The sequence below is a fragment of the Salvelinus fontinalis genome, chromosome 31 (assembly GCF_029448725.1).
Source record: "Salvelinus fontinalis isolate EN_2023a chromosome 31, ASM2944872v1, whole genome shotgun sequence".
In the NCBI taxonomy this organism is placed as follows: domain Eukaryota; kingdom Metazoa; phylum Chordata; class Actinopteri; order Salmoniformes; family Salmonidae; genus Salvelinus; species Salvelinus fontinalis.
This window is the reverse complement of record NC_074695.1, coordinates 33,709,658-33,725,414: the sequence shown is the minus strand read 5'-3', so window position 1 is coordinate 33,725,414 and position 15,757 is coordinate 33,709,658. Positions and strand designations below refer to the sequence as shown.

The 15,757-nt window shown below is 43.1% G+C and overlaps 1 protein-coding gene across 6 annotated transcripts in view; it reads right to left on the bottom strand.

Annotated features, from left to right (window-relative positions):
• Nucleotides 1–15,757, bottom strand: part of LOC129830090 (protein NDRG3-like) — a 74,440-nt gene that overhangs the window by 4,283 nt on the left and 54,400 nt on the right. For 3 of the 6 annotated variants that reach the window (XM_055892308.1, XM_055892311.1, XM_055892310.1), the window contains 13 exons: nucleotides 9,013–9,118; nucleotides 7,953–8,073; nucleotides 7,774–7,836; nucleotides 7,595–7,655; nucleotides 4,602–4,688; nucleotides 4,439–4,495; nucleotides 4,224–4,327; nucleotides 4,081–4,146; nucleotides 2,446–2,497; nucleotides 2,258–2,305; nucleotides 2,017–2,052; nucleotides 1,641–1,692; nucleotides 1,143–1,160 (listed from right to left, as the gene is read on the bottom strand). In XM_055892308.1, coding sequence (XP_055748283.1) covers nucleotides 1,143–1,160; nucleotides 1,641–1,692; nucleotides 2,017–2,052; nucleotides 2,258–2,305; nucleotides 2,446–2,497; nucleotides 4,081–4,146; nucleotides 4,224–4,327; nucleotides 4,439–4,495; nucleotides 4,602–4,688; nucleotides 7,595–7,655; nucleotides 7,774–7,836; nucleotides 7,953–8,073; nucleotides 9,013–9,118 — 871 coding nt within the window. The remainder of the gene's footprint in view (nucleotides 1–1,142; nucleotides 1,161–1,640; nucleotides 1,693–2,016; nucleotides 2,053–2,257; nucleotides 2,306–2,445; nucleotides 2,498–4,080; nucleotides 4,147–4,223; nucleotides 4,328–4,438; nucleotides 4,496–4,601; nucleotides 4,689–7,594; nucleotides 7,656–7,773; nucleotides 7,837–7,952; nucleotides 8,074–9,012; nucleotides 9,119–15,757) is intronic. The other 3 variants (XM_055892309.1, XM_055892314.1, XM_055892312.1) reach the window with 1 other exon arrangement.

Sequence of the window (15,757 nt, the reverse complement as noted above, 5' to 3'; positions counted from 1 at the left end):
AATCAGGGGTGTCAAACTCAAATCAGCACACGGGCCATATTAAAAAAAGCACAACGAATTCAAGGGCCAGGCATAGCCTGTTATGTTTGTTTTTACCCAAAAAATGTGCATTGGCCTACAACTACAACCCAAAATGGCCATTGTTTTACTAGAAAAAATATTGCCCTTTATAATTTCCGCTTATAAAGGGCCATATGCTGTATATACCATTTTAACATATTGAAACAAAAATGTATTATATTTGTCCAGCCTATCCTACTATGCTTACAGATGTGCATAATATGTTGTAACCCTAATCAAAAAGTATTTAATAACTCCAACTAAAAACATAGCCTACATGTTTGTCCTCTGCATGGTGTGTTGTTGCAGGTTTAGATTTTGGGTTATTCATTGTCAAGCTTTAAAAAAAAGTCAGACTGCAACATTTTAGTAGCCTAGCTAGGACTGTGACAAGTGTCTGTACACTTTCCCTCCGCTGTGCGCTGTAAACGGGACACACGAAAGCAGCATAATTGACATTGAATTCACCGATGTAGGTGCATCAGGTTATAATTTCATAAAGTAGATGACTCAACTGTTTTTATACTCATTTATACGAGCTTGTGTGTCCTATTGTCCTTTAGTAGTCATTTATACCCGCGTGTAAATCCTTTAACTTACTTTTTGACAATCAAGATTACCTTTTCTGTAGGCTACAGCAATGACCCTTTAAATGTTCAGTCTGGTAGAAGATTAGGTCAGTGATAATATGGTACAGTGCGCTGGCTGGCTCTGCCGGTCCTTGCTGTGACCTGTAGTGCAGCGCGGGAGGTAAGGAAACGGGACAAAACGAATTAACAACCCAAATCATTGTGCGGGCCGGATAGAAATGTGTCGCCGGCCGGATTCGGCCCGCAGGCCTCGTGTTTGACACGTGGCCTAAATGAACCACGGCCTTAAATGTGGGCCTGTAAACACCCTCCCTGACAAAGGGCACTGTATCTTAAGACCTGGGGGAACCATTCTCAGGTGTGTTCACAGATCATCCCACACACCAAGTGTGTTCAGAGATCCAGCACACCGAGGAGTGTTGAGAGGAAACCATGCAGACCATCATGCTTACTACATGTCATTTATTTACTCAGCATCAAACAACTACTTACACCCGTTGTTAAAAGTCACTGCAAACAGACAGGAAACAAGGTTAGCTTGAGGTTAGTTCCCTGGTCAGTTACCAATAATGGTTTGCATGCTTATACAACAACTGGCTCTCAGTAACCTCAGCCTTGGACATCCACTAAATGTTATTATGTAGCTAGCTACTGTGGTTCCCCTTTATTCTTGAAGTGCTACAGGAATTCTACATTAGGCGTGAGTCTTAGTTTAGGTCAGAACTCTGTGTGTGTGTGTGTGTGTGTGAGATGTCCGCGTGGAGAGGGCTGCTGCCTGAAAGAGTAGTGTTCAATGGACTATTGTTCAGTTGGACTGATGACTCATTCTGAGACAGAGGGACTTCCAGTAAACAGGCCATACAACAGATGTCTTACAACATGTCAACAGATTGACACAACCAGACCATGAAGATACACAAATCCAACGTGACGTCTGACACTGGAGGACTGAAGTACCGTGAGGAGACATGATAGAGGAGCAGTACTCACTGTAGCCCATTCCCTGGACAAAATATTTGAAGGCCTCCGCGAGTTTACCCGGCTGTAAGACACAAACAGAAAACTGAGCCATTTAAAAAGAAAACTGAATTGAGTAAGAGTTCAAATCACATTGTATTGGTCACATACACATATTTAGCAGATGTTATTGCGGTTGTAGCGAAATGCTTGTGTTCCTAGCTCCAACAGTGCAGTAATATCTAACAATACACAACATTACACACAAATCTAATAGTAAAATAATGGAATTAAGAAATATATAAATATTAGGACGAGCAATGTTGGAGTGGCATTGACTAAAATACAGTTGTCTTGGCCATTGAGATTTAGTAGTTTAAGCTAAACACAAAACTTATTCATAACTCACCTGGATGACCTGAGGAAGCCCGCCACAGTCTTGCATCTATAGGGAAGTAGAGAGAGAATCAGGAACACACCCAGAGTGAACAAACTCAGAGAGGACCGTGCCGTTAGCCAGAACACTTCCAAGAATGCTGAAACTCATCTACACACCATCCAGAGCTTGTGCATTACTAAAGAGCAGAACAGCAGGGACCACATAGCATTACCACTCCTATTGCAACAAAGAAACGAGTAACTGGACACACCTTAAGAAGGGTTGTTTTGGTTGGATTTAACCTGGAGTTGCATTCGACCTGTATACAAGGGAGAGAGAGAGATGAGACAATAGAAGTTCAGAGTTTAGAGTCTAGCCCCTCATCTTTAGAAAGGCCATTAGAATTAGATCCCCTGACTCATTCGTTACTGTGTTGCCATAGAGACAGTGGACACCCACCACTGCATCAACAGCCGGGGACGTGTCACCAACCACCAACAGAGAAGTGCATCTGGATGGAGAGACAGGAGGGACAAACAGAGTCAACACTCAGTGAAAGCAGAGGGGTATAATACAAGATCAATGAGTTAGCCAGCTAACTTTAATAAGAAACCAGAAATAACTATAGATTTTCTGGTTCATTAACAGAGCCTTGATCTTGTCTGTTTAATCAATTAGACCATGCCCATTTCAAGCTTATATCAAAAATAAAATAAAAAGCAATGTCAGAATATTAAGGCAAGTTAGCTGGTAATTGCCAGCCTTTGGCCAATAAAAAAATGAAATGCCGATAAATAGAATTGTTGCTGGCCAAATTGACCGAGAGATAATGATGAATTAATAATGATTTTTATTCATTGATGAAATACCAGTCGATGTGAAAACATTTGACAGTCATGCTTAGGTTAATTTGCATAATTGAGTGGCACTAAATTGGCGAGTGTGTAGTGTCGTTAGCCGTCATGCATCTTATTTAAGACAGAGCCTATTGTGAGTGGAATATCCCCTCAATGTCACCTCCTTAGATCGTTGCTGCTGGAGTGAAACATGCTTTAATATAAGCCCCGTCATTGCGCAACAATTCTAAATGCAATGGCGTGTTAAAACCCTGTCCACGATTTAAAAGCGCTAGACTACCATTTTTATTTCTCAACTGGTAATTGAAGCGTACCTCCCATTCGCCATTCAAGTGCAGCGAGTCACTTAACCACTTTGCAATGTGAGCTGGGGTCAGTATACATAGTGAAAACTGATACTTAATTGTTTGAAACCTGAAAGTTTTCCTTCTTATTATAAAACATGTCTTAGCTTGCTTCAAAGTAGCCTAGGCAAAATCCCACCATTGAAACAGCGGCAATTATTTTATAAAGACTTCCTCAAGTCTATACATCTACCTCTTATCACTCCAGCACATTGTAAATATGGTATTAAAACGGAACCTGTATATAGCTTCTTACTTCTCCTGTTCTTATTTCTTGTGTGTTTTTGTTCTACCTTATGTTATTGTTAGTACTACATTGATATTGGATTACTGCATTGTTGGGTTTGGAGCTTGCAAGAAACTAAATTCACTGTACTTGTGCACGTGACATTTAAACTTGAAACTTAACTTCATATTGCATTGAAACCAGCATTTTTCTCCTGTTCTATTGGTTTTCATATTTCAACGTTTTGTTGTTGTCCAGAAGCCAAAGGCACAATCCCAGTCATATTAACAACCCATCCTAGTTGCTGCATCTCTAGATTCCCCCCTATTTCTAATTTTCATCTCGGTCACATATGGAACGGCTGTTTAGAATGGTGTTTTCCCACGAATTGCATTTTGGAAAATGTTTGAAAAATATATTTTATTGGCTGCCTCATGACAGGAGTTGCATGTTCTGTTAAGATGAATGACCATAATTTAAATGTGATTTCTGTCATTCTGAGTACTATAGGTGGACGCCCTAATAGGTTACGCACCCAATGCATAAGGGTCCGGTAAATTTCTCGAATGGGCGGTAAATTAAAATCTTCCTGGTCACATTGTCCAGCGCCACATTTTCCTAACAGAAACCCTGATACAGAGATAGTTATAAACAGTTATAAACCTACTTGAGCGTGTTCACTGTGTCCTCAGTCAGACCAGTGATGGGCCTCTCGATCTCCAAATCCCGACGGCTGTCAAACAAATACATCAATCAATCAATTCAACCCAACTACACAGGCAGTTCATCTTGGGGTTATATGTACAGTACCTGTTGTAGGAGTTGCAGAAGAGGGCCAGGTTGTCCTGGTTAATATCCTGAGCAATGTGCAGGCGATATGTCTGGGTGATCTCCTGGTTGTCAGACAGCTCATCCTGAGGAGATGGCACAGATAGTTACATCACTGTCAACCCCCCACAGTATTACTCCAGTAGGCTCTGCCCCGGTCCTAGTCTCCCACCATTCCAAACTGCCCTCAGACTCACGTCACTGAAGTGGTGGGCCATCACTATGTCAACCAGGTTACTGGTCCAGCCGGACATCTGAGGCAAGAATAAATAATACGTTCCAAGGTGCCAATCTATTATGGCTCTACGATGAGAAAACAATGCACAGAGTTAGCATTGAAGTGTGCGAGCACGTTCTCACCTTGGAGGCGGCCCAGTCCATCCAGCCCTTTGCACAGGGGTCCACATTGATGAGAACCAGACCTTCAACCAGGGCAGGCTCATTAAGCTGGGGAGAGAGAGAGAGAGAAGAAGGGGTTACTTTGATGAGAACCAGACCTTCAACCAGGGCAGGCTCATTAAGCTGGGGAGAGAGAGAGAGAGAAGAAGGGGTTACTTTGATGAGAACCAGACCGTCAACCAGGGCAGGCTCATTAAGCTGGGGAGAGAGAGAGAGAGAAGAAGGGGTTACTTTGATGAGAACCAGACCTTCAACCAGGGCAGGCTCATTAAGCTGGGGAGAGAGAGAGAGAGAAGAAGGGGTTACTTTGATGAGAACCAGACTGTCAACCAGGGCAGGCTCATTAAGCTGGGGAGAGAGAGAGAGAGAAGAAGGGGTTACTTTGATGAGAACCAGACCGTCAACCAGGGCAGGCTCATTAAGCTGGGGAGAGAGAGAGAGAGAAGAAGGGGTTACTTTGATGAGAACCAGACCTTCAACCAGGGCAGGCTCATTAAGCTGGGGAGAGAGAGAGAGAGAAGAAGGGGTTACTTTGATGAGAACCAGACTGTCAACCAGGGCAGGCTCATTAAGCTGGGGAGAGAGAGAGAGAGAAGAAGGGGTTACTTTGATGAGAACCAGACCTTCAACCAGGGCAGGCTCATTAAACTGGGGAGAGAGAGAGGAGAGGGGGTTACTTTGACGAGAACCAGACCTTCAACCAGGGCAGGCTCATTAAGCTGGGGAGAGAGAGAGAGAGGGGGTTACTTTGATGAGAACCAGACCGTCAACCAGGGCAGGCTCATTAAGCTGGGGAGAGAGAGAGAGAGAAGAAGGAGTTACTTTGATGAGAACCAGACTGTCAACCAGGGCAGGCTCATTAACCTGGGGAGAGAGAGAGAGAGAAGAAGGGGTTACTTTGATGAGAACCAGACCTTCAACCAGGGCAGGCTCATTAAGCTGGGGAGAGAGAGAGAGAGAGAGAGAGAAGAAGGAGTTACTTTGATGAGAACCAGACCTTCAACCAGGGCAGGCTCATTAAGCTGGGGAGAGAGAGAGAGAGAAGGAGTAGTTACTTTGATGAGAACCAGACCTTCAACCAGGGCAGGCTCATTAAGCTGGGGAGAGAGAGAGAGAGAGAGAGAAGAAGGGGTTACTTTGATGAGAACCAGACCTTCAACCAGGGCAGGCTCATTAAGCTGGGGAGAGAGAGAGAGAGAAGAAGGAGTTACTTTGATGAGAACCAGACCTTCAACCAGGGCAGGCTCATTAAGCTGGGGAGAGAGAGAGAGAGAAGAAGGAGTTACTTTGATGAGAACCAGACTGTCAACCAGGGCAGGCTCATTAAGCTGGGGAGAGAGAGAGAGAGAAGAAGGGGTTACTTTGATGAGAACCAGACCTTCAACCAGGGCAGGCTCATTAAGCTGGGGAGAGAGAGAGAGAGAAGAAGGGGTTACTTTGATGAGAACCCGACCTTCAACCAGGGCAGGCTCATTAAACTGGGGAGAGAGAGAGGAGAGGGGGTTACTTTGATGAGAACCAGACCTTCAACCAGGGCAGGCTCATTAAGCTGGGGAGAGAGAGAGAGAGAAGAAGGGGTTACTTTGATGAGAACCAGACCGTCAACCAGGGCAGGCTCATTAAGCTGGGGAGAGAGAGAGAGAGAGAAGAAGGAGTTACTTTGATGAGAACCAGACTGTCAACCAGGGCAGGCTCATTAAGCTGGGGAGAGAGAGAGAGAGAAGAAGGGGTTACTTTGATGAGAACCAGACCTTCAACCAGGGCAGGCTCATTAAGCTGGGGAGAGAGAGAGAGAGAAGAAGGGGTTACTTTGATGAGAACCAGACCTTCAACCAGGGCAGGCTCATTAAGCTGGGGAGAGAGAGAGATAGAGAGAGAAGAGGGTTACTTGGACAGTACACTGAACACACTGTGCTGGGTTGGATAGGAACCCAGGCCCTCCTACTTTATAGCCAGGGCAAGCAGCAAAGGCAACACACACACCTAAATATTCATGTTATAGCCCAGCACTTGACATCTTTCACAGCTATTAGCAACAACTTAGAGCCACATCATCCCCCACCCAATTACCCAGCCTCCAATTCACACTTCCACAGATAGTGAGGACGATGGATAAAACAAACTAGGTATTAACCCACTTGAGAGTATGTATGAACACATAAATTAAGTGTTATCTTTTCTCCAACTCCTGTTTCTCTCCTTCTCTCCCCCACATTGAGCCCGATGTTGGCAGGGCTTAAATTAACTATAATTAACACCCCTCTTCAAGTAATCTCTGCTCTTAATGTATTCCTCTCACTAACACCTACCTTCAGAATGCATTATCTCCGCCAAGGCACACTGGGGTGTGCAGTGCATGGTGGGAAATAGGGTCGATGTTAAGCATCAAACTAACATTTGTACAGTAATGTACAGTGCCTTCAGAAAGTATTCAGACCCCTTGACTTTTTGCACACTTTGTGTTACAGCCGGCATTTAAAATGAATTAAATTCAGATTTTGTGTCACCGGCCTTCACACAATAGCCCATAATGTCAAAGTGGAAGTATGTTTTTAGAATTTTTACTACAAATGAGTAAAAAATGAAAAGCTTAAATGTAACAAAAACATGTGGAATAAGTCAAGGGGTATGAATACTTTCTGAAGGCACTGTATATGCGGTCAATGCCACATGAGACTCACATGCTGACTCCATCAGTCCAGTCATGCACTCGTGAGAAACTGATCCATTCAAATCTTCTATCTTTTAATAGAGAGATTAAATGAAGCTGGTAATAAGAGCAGGGAGCGTGATGACTCTGCTGGTCAACATGTTCTGAGATTAGCTGGTGGAGATGGAGGAAGATGGGGAATGAGGTTTAATGGTGTGGATTTATGGATAGGGGTTTAGAAACCACCATCTACTGAGCAGGAGTTCATGTGGTATGTGGGGGACTAAGACGAATGGTGACTTACAGCCAGTCTGGACAGGATGTAGGCTCCAGCTCCAACTCCAATCCCAATCACACTATTCACCCTGGGGAAAGGGAAGAGAACAATATAGGCCTCGAAGAAGACTCAATAATAAAGTCATTTTGAAGCTTTCCTAAAGACAGTGCAAGAGGTAGTTATGGAAACACTGCAGGAGAACTTACTTCAGTTGAGTCATGACAGAGGGCAGCATCTCAGAGAGCTCATCCATGGTAGGGTACTGGTAGCTGGGACAGACATAGAATACCAATAATAATAAGATATGAGTCATGATTGTGGTGATACTTTGTCATATTTGAGATGATGTTGAAGAGGACGACTGAGGAGTGAACCGGTCTCTCACCCCGTGGGGAATGGGGGAGCACCCTCCTGCTGTCCTGGGGCGTCCACATGGACCACAGCAAAGTGGGATGTGATCTCCTGCATGTCCTCAAAATTGAACAGGGTGTTGAAACAGGACTTATCTGCAGGGGGGGAAGAGACACGGCACTGTTTAAAAGACACCTCATTGAGGCACATACTACTTAATATCTAACAGAAACTGCAACACTGAACGTAATCAACAACAAAAATCCACTGATGCTAAAACACTCTTAGTGTTGTTTTCCATTGAGGCATCCAAGTGTTGGTGCGATCCAGTCTGATCTAGTGGCTCATCTTCCCAAAGAAGAGGTCTACATTCAACCATCCAGCTTCTTACATCATCTCCAACTGTTCTAATGAGAACATGATATTATATACTGAAGAATAGAAGAACGCAACATGCAACAATTTCATTGATTTGACTAAGTTACAGTTCATATGAGGAAATCAGTCAAATTGAAATAAATTCATTGGGTCCTAATCTATGGATTTCACATGACTGGGAATACAGATATGCATCTGTTGTTCAGATACCTTAAAAAAATAAAATGATAATAATAATAATAATAATATAATTGGGCCTCACAACAGACCTCAAGATCTCGTCATTGTATTTTTGTGCTTTCAAATGGCCTTCAATAAAATGCAATTGTGTTTGTTGTCCATAGTTTATCCCTGCCCATACCATAACCCTATCGCCACCATTGGGCACTCTGTTGACAATGTTGACATCAGCAAAACGCTCGCCCACACAACGGATTGGATTAGATAACATGTAAACAACAATGGATTATCTTGGCAAAGGAGAAATGCTCGCCAACAGGGATGTACACAAATTTGTGCACAAAATGAGAGAGATAAGCTTTTTGTGCATTTGAACATTTCTGGGATCTTTTATTTCAGCTCATGAAACATGGGACCAACACTTTACATGTTGCGTTTATATTTTTGTTTAGTGTATTTAAGTGTGTTTGGAGAGATTTCAAAGCTTAAATAATAAGAGCCTGTGTCTGTCTGTGTGTGTGTGATGCTGTACTCACGGTTGAGTCCAATGTCATGGTAGGTGAGGATGACCGGTCTGTTGCCCTTGGGGGTGCCCCTCATCGTCACATGCAGGACACCATGGGGGGTCTCGATGTCATGCTCCTGGAACACACAAGACAGCATGGTCTGGGGTGTCTGTGGAGCTTAGAGGAGCCAGCCTTTTAGTGACAGTCATAGCACGATAGGAGGTGCAGATTTCAGGAAAAACAAAATTCATAATTCATACACTGAGTAGGACACTTCCTCAGTGAGGCTAAGTGCCAGTAGTAGACAGAAAATCAATCATTCTCTCAAAGGATGTGCGTTTCATACAGTAGAACTCATTAAAACAGGGTCCTCTTCAGTGGAACAGTCAGCAGGTAGCCTACAGAGCTTTCAGAAAGTTCACACACCCCTTGACATTTTCCACATTTTGTTGTGTTACAGCCTGAATTTAAAATGGATTAAATTTAGATTTTTTGTCACTAGCCTACACACAATACTCCATAATACAATCATCTGTAAGGTCCCTCAGTCGAGCAGTGAATTTCAAACAAAGATTCAACCACAAAGACCAGGGATGTTTTCCAAAGCCTCGCAAAAAAAAACATGAATTATTCCTTTGATCCTGGTGAAGTTATTAATTTAACTTTGGATGTTGTATCAATACAGGAGTCCTTCCTAACTCAGTTGGTGGAGAGGAAGGAAACCACTAAGGGGATTTCACCATGAGGCCACTGCTTACTTTAAAACAGTTAGAGTTTAATGGCTGTGATAGGAGAAAACTGAGGATGACTCAACAACATTGTAGTTACTCCACAATATTAACCTTAATGACAGAGTGAAAAGGAGGAAGCCTGTATAGAATACAAATATTCCAGAACACACATCCTGTTCGCAATAAGGCGCTAAAGTAAAACGGCAAAACATTTGGCCAAGAAATCAACTATATGTCCTGAATACAAAGCTTTATGTTCGGGGCAAATCCAACACAACACACCACTGAGTACCACTACATATTTTCAAACATGGTATTAGCTACATCATATTATGGGTATGCTTGTCATCGACAAGGACTAGTGAGTTTTTTTAGGATAAAAAGAAACGGAATAGAGCGAAGCACAGGCAAAATCCTGGTTCAGTCTGATTTCCAACAGACACTGGGAGACAAATTCACCTTTCAGCAGGACAATAACCTAAAAGGTCAAATATACACCGGAGTTGCTTACCAAGATGACATTGAATATTCCTGACTGATCTAGTTACATTTGTGACTTAAAAATCATCTTGAAAATCTATGGCAAGACTTGAAAATGGCTGTCTATCAATTATTTACAACCAACTCTACAGAGCTTGAAGAATTTTTAAAAGAATATGCAAATATTGTACAATCCATGTGTGCAAAGCTCTTAGAGACTTACCCAGAAAGACTCACAGCTGTAATCGCTGCCAAAGGTGCTTCTACAAAGTATTGACTCACGGGTGTGAATACTTATGTAAATGAGATGTTTCTGTATTTCATTCTTCATACATTTGCAAACATTTGTAAAAACATGTATTCACTTTGGCATTATGGGCTATTGTGTGTAGATGGGTGAGACTATGTAATCGATTTTGAATTCAGGCTGCAACAACAAAATGTGCAATAAGTCGAAGGGTATGAATACTTTCTGAATGCACTGTACATGATGATCCAGACTGATAATGGAGGCTGGATCATAACCCATAGAGCTGTGGTGACAATGACAGTGTGTAAGTGGCTCTGCACCACGCTGCATGCGTGTCCACACTGTTCAGTCTCACACCACTGTCACACACACACGCAGATGTTTTGTGGATAAGGAAGCAGGGCCCGCTCCATGTCCTGTCTCACAGACGCACTGCCTGCCACAAGGTAGCGTCCGCTGATGTCTGGTTAATCTAATTATCTAAGGATGGAAATAGCAGTCCGTCCACAGCCCTTAGGCCTGCCTCTAATTCCACATGAATGTCATTTAACGGGTCACAACTTCCTCCAGACACACACACACACACACACACCATCAGCATAACACGATAAATGAAGGCAATGCATCTAGAGAAACAAGCATACTCTAGTAGTGGCCATGACAAATATATTTTCACTATTTCACTAATATCATCGAAATCAATAAATCATAGCACATTTTTGGGCTCATTTAGTAGTTTTTACTGATAAAGTAGAATCATGTAGATTTAATTTTTTTATATACCATTTATATTCCTAAAAACATACATTGAAAATTATACTGTTGCTGCTTCCTGTCGTCATGGCTTTTTGGTTTATGGCCGAGTGTCAAAAAACAGTTTAAGATGAATAATTAATATGCTGAAATAAGTTATGATATTTTGAAGACCTATACATAAGTTACTCCCCACACATTCACCAATATCTACCAAGCGATCATCAAGACTGGAATTGATTAGCTTCTTCTACTGTAATCAATAGTGCCTGCAAATGAATCACTCACATCGATATTGTATTGAAATCAATAGAACAATAACTGCGGCGACATGTACCATTTGTGCTCTTCTAACAGACAAACCTCAATGAAATTGGGTTGACTACATGTGTCTGTCGAGGAAATCAATATATGATAGTAAATGTAGCACATTCACATTTTAACAATTACACCCATTTCTTCCTACTTTAACCACGGAGAGACTTAACAATGGTCCTAAGCTCAATTTAACCAGGCACTCTAGACATAGGCTCATGCAGCAGGCTGAACGTTTGACATCCCTACTAGTAGGCTTACTGTTAAGTCAAACTGGTGTTGTGGTTTCATTAACTTTGTGTGTGATGCATGTTTTTGTCTGGTAGCAATAATGGTGTGATGTCTATTTCATAATCGAATACTGTAATACAAAAGCAGAGACCCAAATATAGGACTGCTAAATATGTGTGCCTGCATCAGTGTTCAGTTTCCGTCCATTGGTGCAGTTGAAAACCACAGAGGGTGGTTTTAAGGGCCAAACTGCGTCAGATCTCACTGGATGGCTGCCACACAGACGTAGGGGAGATTAGGCTAAACCAGGCTGTTCAGCAGCCTGCTGGCTGCATACACACCCCATGTCTAAAAAAAGCATCAACATATACACACTCTATGATAATTAGTACATTGGAGAAGGAAGACACACAGATGAGGACAATAATGTCACTCAAATCATAATTCATGGTGTGTGGTTGTTCTCCTCCAGCTGACACCTGGAAGACTGACACTACAGTATCTAGGTGCGGAGGAGTAAAAATAGAAGAGACGGTTGAAAGGGCAGGCTGTGTGAAAGGTTGTTTGTGTGTGCGATGGAGGCTTCACGTGAGGTGCCTTCAGAGCACACAGCCTAGTCACTGACCAAAGAGGCTCCAGTAGAGGTTGCCACTTCTGTTGCCACAACTGTAGTCTAACCCACAAACAAAAATGTGTTGTGTAGCCTAGGGCTTTTAACTAGCAGATGAAATGAAAGCCTGACAGAAAAAAACAAGACAAAAAACAAAGCACTCAATGCATTGAAACCAGTAGAAGTCCAACAAATTCTGAAAACAGACATAGGCCTATATGCCTCATTGTTTTTTTTTGTGTGTTCCTGGAACAAGGTCAAGGGTGCTGTGCACTGCTGATATTTGGCTTGTTGTGACTAAATAAGAGGGAGGCACTGCAGTGGTTGTCAACAGTGGATGGGCCAGGTGATGGGGAAAGGGGGCAATTTACCCCCTCTACATGACAACAGGAGTAACTTCCTAGTTAAAAGTGGAACTGACAGCATTTTAGCAACATGAAATCTTATTTAAACATGGGCACCCTCATAGACATTATCCTGACCAACTTGCCCTCCAAATACACCTCCGCTGTTTTCAGTCAGGATCTCAGTGATCACTGCCTCATTGCCTGTATCCGCTATGGGTCCGCGGTCAAACGACCACCCCTCATCACTGTCAAATGCTCCCTAAAACACTTCTGTGAGCAGGCCTTTCTAATCGACCTGGCCCGGGTACCCTGGGAGGATATTGATCTCATCCCGTCAGTCGAGGATGCCTGGTCATTCTTTAAAAGTAATTTCCTCACCATCTTAGATAAGCATGCCCCGTTCAAAAAATGCAGAACTAAGAACAGATATAGCCCTTGGTTCACTCCAGACCTGACTGCCCTTGACCAGCACAAAAACATCCTGTGGCGGACTGCAATAGCATCGAATAGTCCCTGCGATATGCAACTGTTCAAGGAAGTCAGGAACCAATTCACGCAGTCAGTCAGGAAAGCAAAGGCTAGCTTTTTCAAGCAGAAATTCACATCCTGTAGCTCTAACTCCAAAAAGTTTTGGGACACTGTAAAGTCCATGGAGAACAAGAGCACCTCCTCCCAGCTGCCCACTGCACTGAGACTAGGTAACACGGTCACCACTGATAAATCCATGATAATCAAACATTTCAATAAGCATTTCTCAACGGCTGGCCATGCCTTCCTCCTGGCTACTCCAACCCCGGCCAACAGCTCTTTCACCCATTACAGACAGCAGATGTTCTGAAAGAGCTGCAAAACCTGGACCCGTACAAATCAGCAGGGCTAGACAATCTGGACCCTCTCTTTCTAAAACTATCCTCCGCCATTGTTGCAACCCCTATTACCAGCCTGTTCAACCTCTCTTTCGTATCGTCCGAGATCTCTAAAGATTGGAAAGCTGCCGCGGTCATCCCCCTCTTCAAAGGGGGTGACACCCTAGACCCAAACTGTTACAGACCTATATCCATCCTGCCCTGCCTATCTAAAGTCTTCGAAAGCCAAGTTAATAAACAGATCACTGACCATTTTGAATCCCACCGTACCTTCTCCGCTGTGCAATCTGGCTTCCGAGCCGGTCACGGGTGCACCTCAGCCACGCTCAAGGTACTAAACGATATCATAACCGCCATCGATAGAAGACAGTACTGTGCAGCCGTATTCATCGACGTGGCCAAGGCTTTCGACTGTCAATCACCGTATTCTTATCGGCAGAATCAATAGCCTAGGTTTTTCTAATGACTGCCTCACCTGGTTCACCAACTACTTTGCAGACAGAGTTCAGTGTGTCAAATCAGAGGGCATGTTGTCCGGACCTCTGGCAGTCTCTATGGGGGTACCACAGGGTTCAATTCTCGGGCCGACTCTTTTCTCTGTATATATCAATGATGTCGCTCTTGCTGCGGGCGATTCCCTGATCCACCTCACCATTTGATATACTTCTGGCCCTTCCTTGGACACTGTGCTAACTAACCTCCAAACAAGCTTCAATGCCATACAACACTCCTTCCGTGGCCTCCAACTGCTCTTTAAACGCTAGTAAAACCAAATGCATGCTTTTCAACCGTTCGCTACCCGCACCCGCCCGCCCGACTAGCATCACCACCCTGGACGGTTCCGACCTAGAATATGTGGGACAACTATAAATACCTAGGTGTCTGGCTAGAATGTAAACTCTCCTTCCAGACTCATATTAAACATCTCCAATCCAAAATCAAATCTAGAAATCGGCTTTCTATTTCGCAACAAAGCCTCCTTCACTCACGCCGCCAAACTTACCCTAGTAAAACTGACTATTCTACCGATCCTCGACTTCGGCGATGTCATCTACAAAATAACTTAAAATACTCTACTCAGCAAACTGGATGCAGTCTATCACAGTGCCATCTGTTTTGTTACCAAATCACCATATACCACCCACCACTGCGACCTATATGCTCTAGTCGGCTGGCCCTCGCTACATATTCGTCGCCAGACCCACTGGCTCCAGGTCATCTATACGTTTATGCTAGGTAAAGCTCCACCTTATCTCAGTTCACTGGTCACGATAACAACACCCACCCGTAGCACACTTTCCAGCAGGTATTTCTCACTTATCATCCCCAAAGCCAACACCTCATTTGGCCGCTTTTCCTTCCAGTTCTCTGCTGCCAGTGACTGGAACGAATTGCAAAAATTGCTGAAGTTGAAGACTTCCCTCACCAACTTTACACATCAACTATCTGAACAGCTAGCCGATCGCTGCAGCTGTACATAGTCCATCTGTAAATAGTCCACCCAATCTACCTACCTCATCCCCATACTGTTTTTATTTTATTTACTTTTCTGCACACTAGTATCTCTACTTGCACATCATCATCTGCTCATTTATCACTCCAGTGTTAATCTGCTAAATTGTAATTATTCGCTCCTATGGCCTATTTATTGCCTACCTCCTTTTGCACACACTGTATATAGACTTAATTTTTTCTACTGTGTCATTGACTTGTTTATTGTGTTATTGAGTTGTTTATTGTTTACTCCATGTGTTGTTGTCTGTGTCACACTGATTTGCTTTATCTTGGCCAGGTCGCAGTTGCAAATGAGAACTTGTTCTCAACTAGCCTACCTGGTTAAATAAAGGTGAAATAAAAAATTTAATAAAAGAAATCTTATTTTGATCTGTTCATATACACTCCCAGGAAGAATATGACATGTAAAAAATGTTTCATAAATTCTTAGAATGTTTTGGAATTACGTATACTAAGGCCTTTGGGAAAATTCTATAGCAATATAGAGTGGGAAAGCGGCTGTGTGTTTGGACAATTAATAGACACTGCAAGAAATAAAACATCCATCTCGTCCAGGACAGTAGTCTACGCAGACAGGTGCACCATTGCCCATTAGAGTTACAGTAGGCCTTTATGCAAATAATTATTTTGCCACACGGGCCTGCCATCATTCACTTTGAACTGGACTGTGTCTTTAC